At 43.9% G+C, this 12,573-nt stretch overlaps 1 protein-coding gene across 4 annotated transcripts in view; it reads left to right on the top strand.

The window, feature by feature from the left end:
- LOC110535542 (partitioning defective 3 homolog) overlaps window positions 1-12,573 on the top strand; it is a 542,091-nt gene that overhangs the window by 211,036 nt on the left and 318,482 nt on the right. For all 4 annotated transcript variants that reach the window (XM_036935238.1, XM_036935240.1, XM_036935237.1 and 1 more), the window contains exon 5: window positions 3,881-4,012. In XM_036935238.1, coding sequence (XP_036791133.1) covers window positions 3,881-4,012 — 132 coding nt within the window. The remainder of the gene's footprint in view (window positions 1-3,880; window positions 4,013-12,573) is intronic.

Genomic DNA, 12,573 nt, shown 5'->3' on the forward strand with positions numbered 1-12,573 from the left:
CAATTTCACAACAAATACCTTTTACACACAAGTGTAAAGGAATGAATAAGAATATGTACATATAAATATATGGATGAGTGATGGCCGAACGGCATAGGCAAGATGCAGTAGATGGTATAGAGTACAGATTAGTAATGTAGGGTATGTAAACATTATATAAAGTGGCATTGTTTAAAGTGACTAGTGAGACATTTATTACATCCAATTTTGAATTGTTAAAGTGGCTAGAGATTTGAGTCAGTATGTTGGCAGCCGCCACTCAATGTTAGTGATGGCTGTTTAACAGTCTGATGGCCTTGAGATAGAAGCTGTTTTTCAGTCTCTCGGTCCCAGTTTTGATGCACCTACACTGACCTCGCCTTCTGGATGATAGCGGGGTGAACAGGCAGTGGTTCGGGTGGTTGTTGTCCTTGGTGATCTTTTTGGCCTTCCTGTTCCATCGGGTGGTGTAGGTGTCCTGGAGGGCAGGTAGTTTGACCCTGGTGATGCTCTGGAGAGCCTTACGGTTGTGGACGGAGCAGTTGCCATACCAGGCGGTGATACAGCCCAACAGGAGGCTCTCGATTGAGCATCTGTAAAAGTTTGTGAGTGTTTTTGATGACAAGCCTAATTTCTTCAGCCTCCTGAGGTTGAAGAAGTGCTGCTGCGCCTTCTTCACCACGCTGTCTGTGTGGGTGGACCAATTCAGTATGTCCGTGATGTGTACGCCGAGGAACTTCAAACGTTCCACCTTCTCCACTACTGTCCCGTCGATGTGGATAGGGGGGGGGGGGGTGCTCCCTCTGCTGTTTCCTGAAGTCCACGATCATCTCCTTTGTTTTGTTGACATTGAGTGTGAGGTTATTTTCCTGACACCACACTCTGAGTGCCCTCACCTCCTCCCTGTAGGCCGTCTCGTCATTGTTGGTAATCAAGCCTACCACTGTAGTGTAGTCTGCAAACTTGATGATTGAGTTAGAGGCTTGCATGGGGAGTACAGGGAGTATAGGAGAGGGCTCAGAACGCACCCTTGTGGGGCCCCAGTGTTGAGGATCAGCGGGGTGGAGATGTTGTTTCCTACCCTCACCACCTGGGGGCGGCCCGTCAGGAAGTCCAGTACCCAGTTGCACTGGGCGGGGTCGAGACCCAGGGTCTGTTTGGAGGGTACTATGGTGTTAAATGCTGAGCTGTAGTCAATGAACAGCATTCTTACATAGGTATTCCTCTTGTCCAGATGGGTTAGGGCAGTGTGCAGTGTGATTGCGATTGCGTCTACTGTGGAGCTATTGGGGTGGGAAGCACATTGGACTGGGTCTTGGGTGTCAGGTTGGGTGGAAGTGATATGGTCCTTGAATAATCTCTCAAAGCACTTCATGATGACGGGAGTGAGTGCTACGGGGCGATAGTCATTTAGCTCAGCTGTGGGTTACACTAGTTCTTTTTTGAGATTTGCTTAGAATTTTGTGGTATTATTTTATATTATTTAATAGTATGAAGGATACAATTGAACAGAGCTGAATAAAATAGCAAGGATATTTTCTCCAAACGATTTGAAGCCCATGTGGCTATTCTGTGATGAGCTGTGAACAAAGAAACAGGTATACTCCTAAATGCTTCATTTAGAGTGATGTCATTTTAGTTGTGATACACTCGTTGGGCTATATGTTCTGATTTTTAATACATTTTGTCAGCCAACAGGATGAATAGGCCTAGCGAACTGCAAAAGCCCTAGCCTATGTCAATTTACTATCCCCCATAGTACAAAAGTTTACCTATTCTGTGCGAGAAATAAGTATTCCAAACATAGTCTGGGACAGTTGTGGGATGCGATAGATCCCAAATTAATACAATCACTAGCATGAAAAAAACTGTTTTAAGCAATGAGCCTGACACAAGAGATCAGGACATTGATCAACTATCCACACACCGCGGTAGGCTATGAGCACAAATGTTCCATTAGCAGGAAAACACCATTCTCAAAAGGGACCGCAAATGCGATTATTTAAGGTGCATTTTTATGTGAAAATGATCTTCCCCAAACATGAAACGTACACACTGCGTGTGTATGCCAGTCAGGCTGTACATCCATTGTAAAGCGGATTAATGTGCTTCATTTTAAGAAGTTATTTGGCCACTTTCGTTGTGATACAAATATTATCTGAACATATAGGCCTATGGGCTAGGCTGCATGAGGTATATGACTATGATTTTAAAAAGTCACACAAAAAATCTTCACAATCTTGTCTCGGAGCTCTACGGACAATTCCTTCATCCTCTTGGCTCGGTTTTTGCTCTGACATGCACTGTCAACTGTGAGACCTTATTAAGACAGGTGTGGCTTTTCAAATCATGTCCAGTCAATTGAATTTACCAAAGGTGGACTCCTATCAAGTTTTACAAACATCTCAAGGATGATTAATGGAAACAGCATGCACCAGAGCTCAATTTCTAGTCTCATAGCAAAGGGTATGGATCATTTTGTAAATCTGTTTTTTATATTTAATACATTCGCAAAAATGTCTAAAAACCTGTTTTCACTTTGTCATTATGGGGTATTGTGTGTAGATTGCTGAGAAATTGCTTTTATTTAATCAGCTTTAGAATAAGGCTGTAACGTAACAAAATGTCAAGGGGTCTGAATAGTTTCCGAAGGCACTGTAATTGTGTAGTGTATTGAAATGTTGTGCAACATTGCCATTTGCATTGATGTCAGAGTGATTAGAAGGACAATAGAGTGCTGAGTACCAGGGAGGTTGCAAGTTTGGTAGGTATCTAATGACCGTCAGCAGCATCAGAGCTTGGAGAAGCCTATTTACCGTGACTAAACGGTCATGTGGAATTTGATTGCCGTCATGACTCGTGACTACCGACATAGTGACGGAGCAGCTGTGGGTCGGCCACGCTGGTCTAGACTGGTCTGACAGTCTATAGCCACCAGCGGTATCACACAAGGACAAGCACCACACACAAACACATGTGCTGCCTTAAGCCAACAGCAGCCTTGGCCTGTAGGTTTTCTAGGCCGAGACTGGCCTGACATGTCTGTCTGGACTGTGACCCCCCCCCCCCCCCCCCCCCCCCCTCTCTCTACCTGTGTTTGCTCTATAAACTTAAACAAATGGAGATCTAATTAGCATAGCCCGTGGGTGTTTGATTTCACCTTCACAGGAAATGTTTTCGAGAGGTTCTTAATTCTCTTTGCGTACCAAGGGCACCATATTCCCTAAACAGTGCACTACCCATAGGGCTCCTGTCAAAGGTAGGTGCAGTATGTTGGGAATAGTGTGCCATTTTGGAAGCTCACTCAATATGATAGTAGAGCTAAGATGTGGTCCAAGGCGCCAAGTGGCTCCCGGTGACGTGGCCAGGCTATTAGTGACAATAATTGAGCACGTGTGTGTGTACTGGGATAGGAATGAACTGTATCAGTGTGTGGCTCATCGCCAAGATAAGCTAGACTACCTGCCAATCACATTACAGCTATTTAACAGCATCACAATCTCATCTGTCTTGTCAGCATGGAATTGCCTAGCGCAAAGTAGCGCTGGACGATGTGCACTTCATCATACTTTGGAGACGTAGTACATGTACAATATAATGTATGTTCTTGTGTGTTTGTGTGAATACTAACATATTATTATAGTGTGACTTTGTGTGTTAAATGTTGTCTCTCCATGTCTGCAGGGAAAATTAGGATTTGTGTGTGGACTTGTATCGAATGCTATTGTTGTAGTACAGTACACTGCATGTACTGTGTATCAATCGAATACTATTGGTGTAGTACAGTATACAGCATATACTGTGTATCAATCAAATGCTTTTGTTTAATTACGGTATACTGCATGTACTGTGCATCAAAATGTAGTGTTAAACATTGCCTCTCCTCCGTGTGCATGGTAAGGATGTAGATGCGTACCGGAGTCTCCCACGTGATTCAGCAGTTTGGGCCACCCAGTTCCAGAGAGAGACTGCCCGCTCCTCACTCAGCGCCAACCACCCCATGGTGGACCGCTGGCTGGACAGACAGGATCAGGTAGGACCATACACACACACACACACACACACACACACAGACAGACAGACAGACAGACAGACAGACAGACAGACAGACAGACAGACAGACAGACAGACACAGACAGACAGACAGACAGACAGACAGACAGACAGACAGACAGACAGACAGACAGACAGACAGACAGACAGACAGACAGACAGACAGACAGACAGACAGACAGACAGACAGACAGACAGACAGACAGACAGACAGACAGACAGACAGACAGACAGACAGACAGACAGACAGACAGACAGACAGACAGACAGACAGACAGACAGACAGACAGACAGACAGACAGACAGACAGACAGACAGACAGACAGACAGACAGACAGACAGACAGACAGACAGACAGACAGACAGACAGACAGACAGACAGACAGACAGACAGACAGACAGACAGACAGACAGACAGACAGACAGACAGACAGACAGACAGACAGACAGACAGACAGACAGACAGACAGACAGACAGACAGACAGACAGACAGACAGACAGACAGACAGACAGACAGACAGACAGACAGACAGAAAGAAATGAAAAACTATCCAGCCAACTTTGTCCCTAACCCTAGTGTTACAACAACATCTACATTATTGATGTTCCGTCAGCCAACCAACTCTGGCCCTTACCTCTGTGTTCGTTTACATGACATTGTGCTTTCAATGGAGCTTTCAGAGTCCAACATTGCAGTATTTCTGTTTTACAGTATGTCTGTTTTTTTTGTCTCTCGTTTTGACTGACTGGTCTTCCTACTGAAGGATGAGAGAAAAAGGAAAAGGGCGCTTGAAAAAGTGGAACTTAAATAAAATGGCAGACAGTCTCTGTGGAGCTCATAAATGACCTTGAAGGTGTGGGCCAAGTAGCTCTCGATCCTCGCTCGATGGGAAAGTATTTATTCCATCTCTGTCTTTCACACTTTCCTGCCGCTTCTGCTATTTCCTTGTCTGCCTGTCTGTCAATACATCAGTCGCCTGGCTGCTGGGACTGTGTGGGAGGTGTTTAAATGATCCTCCGCCACAAAAAGAGATGGAAATAAGAGAGAGTGACGGGGAGAGAGAGTGAGACATAAGTTTGCAGCTAGGCATTTGTCTGTTACTGCATATGAATGAATATTAGATGTTCCATCACTAGAACCGCTAAAGCACTCATTTGGACTACTCATGAATTGAATTGTTTTATTTCTCCGCCATTTTGAATTATTCCCCCCTCCGTCCTTGACTTTTCCTTAATAAGTTACTATAACACACTGCAGTTGTTTTGAATCTTAATGTCACAAACAGAAGTGGAGTTATAACTAGTTTTAAGAGGGCATGTCATTTTTTCAGCAGTTCTCCCCCGCTGCGCCTCCTCCCGACAGTAGGGCCTGCTACGCTCCTTCTCCTGACAGTGAAGGTGCTGTGCCCAGTTGATTATCACCCTGATAATTGCCTCAAAATTGAAACTAAACTTGACCTGTACCGAAACTAATTTCCACACAAACAGTGCATTCGTAAAGTATTCAGGCCCCTTGACTTTTTCTACATTTTGTTACATTACAGCCTTAATTTAAAATGGATTAAATAGTTTTTTCCCCCTCTCATCAATCTACTCGCAACACCCCATAATGACAAAGCAAAACCAGGTTTTTAGACATTTTTGAAAATGTATAACATTTTTAAAACTGATATAACATTTACAAAAGTATTCAGACCCTTTACCCAGTACTTTGTTGACGCACCTTTGGCAGCGATTACAGCCTTGAGTCTTCTTGGCTATGAAGCTACATGCTTGGCACACCTGTATTTAGGGAGTTTCTCCCATTCTTCTCTGCATATCCTCTCAAGCTCCGTAAGGATGGATGGGGAGCATCGCTGCACAGTTATTTTCAGATCTTTCCATAGATGTTCGATTGGGTTCAAGTCCGGGCTCTGATTAGGCCACTCAAGGTCATTCAGAGACTTGTCCCGAAGCCACTCCTGTATTGTCTTGGCTGTGTGCTTAGGGTCATTGTCCTGTTGGAAGATGATCCTTTGCCCCAGTCTGAGGTCTTGAGAGCTCTGGAGCAGGTTTTCATCAAGGATCTCTCTGTATTTGGCTCCGTTCATCTTTCCCTCGATCCTGACTAGTCTCCCAGTCTCTGCCGCTGAAAAACATCCAACAGCATGCTGCCACCACCATGGTGCCAGGTGTCCTCCAGACGTGAGACTTGGCTTTCAGGCCAAAGGTTTTAATCTTGGTTTCATCAGACCAAAGAATCTTGTTTCTCATGGTATGAGAGTCTTTAGGTGCCTTTTGTCACTCCATGTGGGCTGTCATGTGCCTTTTACTGAGGAGTGGCTTCCATCTGGCCACTCTACCATAAAGGCCTGATTGGTGGAGTGAAGCATACATGTTTGATAACAAACTATAGTTTTGGCAAGTCGGTTAGGACATCTACTTTGTGTTTGACACAAGCCATTTTTTCAACAATTGTTTACAGACAAATTATTTGATTTATAATTCACTGTATCACAATTCCAGTGGGTCAGAAGTTTACATACACTAAGTTGACTGTGCCTTTAACCAGCTTGGAAAATTCCTGAAAATTGTGTCATGGCTTTAGAAGTGTCTGATAGGCTAATTGGCATCATTGGAGGTGTACCTGTGGATGTATTACAAGGTCTACCTTCAAACTCAGTGCCTCTTTGCTTGACATGATGGGGAAATCAAATGAAATCAGCCAAGACCTCAGAAAATAAATTGTAGACCTCCACAAGTCTGGTTCATCCTTGGGAGCAATTTCCAAACACCTGAAGGTACCACGTTCATCTGTACAAACAATAGTACGTAAGTATAAACACCATGGGACCACGCAGCCGCCATACCGCTCAGGAAGGAGACACTTTCTGTGTCCTAGAGATGAACGTACTTTGGTGTGAAAAGGGCAAATCAATCCCAGAACAACAGCAAAGGACCTTGCTCGAGGAAACAGATACAAAAGTATCTATATCCACAGTAAAATGAGTCCTACGATAACCTGAAAGGCAGCTCAGCAAGGAAGAAGCCACTGCTCCAAAACAGACTTAAAAAAGCCAGACCACGGTTTGCAACAGCACATGGGGACAAAGATCGTACTGATGAATCTATATTATAGAACTATAATGACCATCGTTATGTTTGGAGGAAAAGGGGGGAGGCTTGCAAGCCGAAGACACCATCCCAACCGTGAGGCACAGGGGTGTCAGCATCATATGGTGGGGGTGCTTTTCTGCAGGAGGGACTGATGCACTTCACAAAATAGATGGCATCATGAGGGAGGAAAATTATGTGGATATATTGGAGCATCAGTCAGGAAGTTAACCATCCCAATCGTGAGGCACGGGGGTGGCAGCATCATGTTGTGGGGGTGCTTTTCTGCAGGAGGGACTGATGCACTTAAAATGGATCTTCCAAATGGACGATGACCCCAAGCATACTTCCAAAGTTGTGGCAAAATGGCTTGGAGTAGAGTATTGGAGTGGCCATCACAAAGCCCTGACCTCAATCCTATAGAACATTTGTGGGCAGTACTGAAAAAGCGTGTGCTAGCAAGGAGACCAACAAACCTGACTCAGTTACACCAGGTCTGTCAGGAGGAATAGGCCAAAATTCACCCAACTTATTGTGGGAAGCTTGTGGAAGGCTACCCACAATGTTTGACCCAAGTTAAACAATTTAAAGGCAATGCTACCAAATACTAATTGAGTGTATGTAAATTTCTGACCCACTGGGAATGTGATGAAAGAAATAAAATCTAAAATAAATAATTATCTCAAATATTATTCTGACCTTTCACATTCTTAAAATAAAATGGTGAAATCAACTTACCTTAGACAGGGACTTTTTACTAGGATTAAATGTCAGGTATTGTGAAAAACTGAGTTTAAATGTATTTGGCTAAGGTGTATTGTAAACTGTAGACTTCAACCGTATGTAATTAGGGTATTTCTGTTTTTTATTAGTAATACATTTGCAAACATTTCCAAAACTCTTTTTCGTTATGGGGTATTGTGTGTAGATTGATGAAACAATAAAAAGTCATCCATTTTAGAATAAGGCTGTAACTTAACAAAATGTAGAAAAGGGGAAGGGGTCTGAATACTTTCTGATTGCACTTTATGCTTTCTGTTTCATAGTCGTAACAAACCAACTGCTCGACTAAAATTGATTGATCCCCTGAATTTTTGTGTTTTTTGGTTTGGGTTTTTACATATAGCATACAGTAAAATAAACGGAAATGCTATTGTGTTATAATAGTTTTTTCTAACATAACCAAAATAACATTGTTGCGTTAGCATATATGAAATGTATTAATTGCTCTGTTAGACTGTTACAATCAGAAGGACAGCTCGTGAGCTCAGTGGTTCTGGTGTTAAATCTCTTGCACTTATAGAGGCCTAAACAAAGGCTCCCAAAATGGCTGTGATTACAGGGCAGAACGGATCAAATGAACATGTTTACATATTACTGAGACCCGCTGCCACTCTAATCGGTCCCCTATATAGATTTAATTGTTCGGGAACTTCTACCACATATCACTTAAACAGGACATGACTCTCACTTAGGCGTGCAACAAATATAGCCACTTATTCCCTACATAGTGCACTACTTTTGACAAGGGCCCATAGGTCTCTGGTCAAAGGCAGTGCACTATGTAGTAGGGGAATAGAGTGCCATTTGGGACGCAGACCCAGATAGAGTAGGCCAGCTTGCCTTGCATTGCCCTGCCGGATCCAATCCCGCCTTGGGTTATGCATCATCATTAAGGAGAGCCATCTTGCATGGAGAAGCCAATCAGCTCTCCCAGTGGGGGCTGTTTTTCTGGAGCTTTCTGATCCAGTGGAGCAGTCCTTCAGTCAGAGCCCCCACCAGCCCAGGCATAACTGACAGAGTCATCCATTTGGAGTCCACACCGCCATTACGGCTGCATTGTGACCCAGATGAGCTGTCACATGCAAGGACCTCCAGCAGTACTCCAATTTTCAGGCCCTCTGACTCCTCATTTCATCCAGCCTCCATCATGCATTGTGATGTTGGCCTAGGCTGATGGGTGAAACCACATTAGAATACAGACCCCAACTGCCCCTCCTCCCTCCATCCCTTCTTCCTGACTTCCACTTCAACCCCCATCCCCACCATCTCCACCATTTCTTCTCCTCCCAGGGAAAGTAGTGATGTGGAATGACGGGGTCCATTCCTAAACAGGTGGCGGCATTGGCTTCTGGGATTCATCCTACTGCATTAGACCAGTGTCTTTACACGCTCCGCCTGCCTCCACATTCCACACTAGTCATGCCAAGCAGCAACATAGCCAAAAACCAGTCAGGCCCACTCCACTTTATCCCAACGCCACCATCAGGCTCTCCTCTCTGGGTTAACTAGAGGCTGTGGCAGCCTGAGTGCTCTGGGGCATAGAGTAGGATGGGCATTAGGAAAATGGAGGGCCTTGCTGTAGCAGTCACTGTTTGTGACCTACACTATTGATTTATGCATTATATTTTTATTGCATCTTAATATCAGTGTTGAGGCTTGTTTTATGATGCTGGAGGAAGCTCCTCGTTTATGGCGATGGCTCCAGAATCACCTCAATGAATTGCTGGTTTAAACACTCTGTTGATACAGTGAACCTACATACAACTGGTATTATTGCCTACAGTATACTGCACAATGTGTTTTAATTCAGCGGAGGAGGTTGCATCTCTACCTGGGTTGAAATCACATTCATTGTCAGGGTTTTTGTCATCTTAGCAATCAGCCTCCCTCCCTTTGTTATGAGATCTGTCCTTGTTTCTCAGTGTTGGCCGGGTGGTTGCCAATGTTTTATCTCAAGGCCCGAGATAAAAATATGGTTCATTAAAACATCACACTGTTATGATCGGCAAAGCTGAGTGGAGATAATGAGTACGCACCCACGCACACACACACACACACACACACACACACACACACACACACACACCTATACACGCCCGCACACACACACACAAAAACACACTCACACACACGCACACACAAACACACACACACACACACAGACACACAAACAAACTCACACACATTCACACACACAAACATACACAAATAAAATAAAATAAGTGAAATTAAAGCAATTATTTGTTTATCATGATGTATTTATCTGATGTCTGTTATTCTTCCTCTTAAATAATCAACCTTTTTTTTTTTACTCTGGATTCAATGAGATAATATTTCTGCATTACATCTTTAGTAGATCAGTTAATATTGAGATGTTACATAAAAGCACAGTGTTTCACAGATCATCTTTAAATTGCTGTTTTGAAGGTCAGAAATGTTGCTTTAATCGTGTCCTCACAGTTTCCTCTGTGCCCTTTTAATTGTTCCTGGCTTCTTAACAAATGGCACTCTATTCCCTACATAGTGCTCACCCTTTGACCAAAGCCCTGGTCGAAAGTAGTGTGCTATATAGGGAATAGGGGGCCATTTGGGACGAGGGCCCCAGTCTGTTGAACAACTTACACTCCGTTCCGCTGTGTCCTAAACCATTTCGTATAAAGTGCCACTTTATAATGCATTTTTAATCAGCCCTTCCTTCCCACTCTTATTATGAATTAGAGATGCTGTTCTATTCTGTTCAGTCAGACACGGACACAGAGGCGTTGTGTGGCTCCTCTACTCTCCCTTTAAACAGGAAGTATGTTCATTCAAGAAGCAACCGACTCGGCCTGCATCATTCTATTCCCTAAATAGCACAAACTTAGGGTTTTGGTCAAAAGTAGTGCCATATGTAGGTAATAGGGTGTTATTTGGGACATATACTGGCCTTTTAGAGTGGCCATGAAGCAAGAGACTGGCCCTTTAAAATAGGTCACTTTCCTCAGACATGGGAAGGGATAGATTCCTGTTAAAAACAGCAGGAATTTAGAACTATGCTACAGTATAGCTCACTTTTGTTGAATGTGATTTGTTTGTCTGTGTCTATGCCTCTGTGTACTCTAAATTTGCACACATGCTTTGCTTGTGTGGCTATACAGTACAGCAGTGTCAAATGCTTCCATCCAGGCCCTTGGGAAGCACTTCCCAGAGCATTATGTAGAGCTTATTGTAAATCGCATCTCTTTATCAAGCCATAAACGCCAAGGCCTTATGAGTTATTCTTTAAATAAACAGCTGTCGTTAACGCTGCCCCATTATCCCTGTTGATGAATGCTAATGGTATCTACTGACTTGCAGAGTGGAGAGGGAGAGGGAGAAAGAAAGAGCGAGAGATGGCCCGGCTGAGTGCTTCTCCTTCACAGTGGCTCAGACTATCTGACAGCCTTTATGAACTCTACACAGGGGTGGGACTAACACATGGTGTCAATAATGTACATATTCAACCCAATCACATCTCGGTTAGGCCCACGGAAGGATCAGCCTAACTTTGAAATTGTGCATTTAAATATGTTAGGAAGTATAAAAAAAAACTATTAGTCCGTCCATCCTTCCTCTCTGACTGTCCAGCCCTTCAGTGGTCATATAGATACAGTGTTAAATGAAGGGCGAGAGAGCCAAAAGAAAGAGGAGAATCTGATATAAGCTCTGGTCAGAGTGCCAGCCAGGAGAATGTTCATGTGCTTTGCTCTTGAATGGAGCTGCACCACCTTGCGGGGTTTATTTCTTCCTATCTGAAAACAAAATGCTCCCCTGCCCTGCTGTCTGCATGAGCGAGTAGTGAGACGGAAGGTCTCAGATCACGTTTGTTTCATTATTTCCCCTAGTAGATCAAAGACGCTTAATTTAATAAAGAAGAATCTAATGTTTCAGAGTCCATACTGGCATCTCTCTCCAGGCATTAACCTTTGTATGTTGGAGAGTTATTTAGTATGGGTACACCATCGTGGACTTGAATATGACCTTTCACTCCAATTGTTCGTGGTCGAGCAAGTTACCGGGCCATCGGAGGTTGAAATGAGCGTTTACTTAGTTAAGGTGGTCAGATATGTTGTGAGGTTAAGTATGGGTTGTTGTGGAGCCCACACAGCCTGAGAACCCTATGGCATGCTGCAGGCACTGTTAGCTCAGTCAGGTGCAACCAGAGCAGATCAAATACTTTATACATAACAGGCAGCATTTACTGAATGGAACCTTTTACTGAATGCTATGGAAACAGGTGAATCACAGTCTTCTCCTCCTCTTCTCCCCTTTGTCTATACATACCCCCCCCCCCCCCCCCCCCTCGAACTGTACCACCCTTCCCCCTCTCTTTCCATGTCTGTTCTGTCTCAATATGCAATATATCGGTTTCTCTATTAGCTGAGTGTAACCTTTTCCTGGCCCTGCAGATGTAGGTGTGTGTTGCATAGAGAATTGTAATTACAGGTGGTGTGTGGTTGCACAGGGATTCTTTGGCAGCGCAATCGGTGGTGTGTGTGTGTGTGTGTGTGTACAGTATGTGCGTGTTTGCACGCCTTTTCATGTGTATGTGTGTGTCTTTGTGCGTGTGTGTGTGTGTGTGTCTCTGTGTGCATGTGTGTGGGTGTGTCTGTGTGTGTGTTCACGATCAGCTGATCTATCAGAAT

Source organism: Oncorhynchus mykiss, chromosome 11 (assembly GCF_013265735.2).
Source record: "Oncorhynchus mykiss isolate Arlee chromosome 11, USDA_OmykA_1.1, whole genome shotgun sequence".
Classification (NCBI taxonomy): Eukaryota; Metazoa; Chordata; class Actinopteri; order Salmoniformes; family Salmonidae; genus Oncorhynchus; species Oncorhynchus mykiss.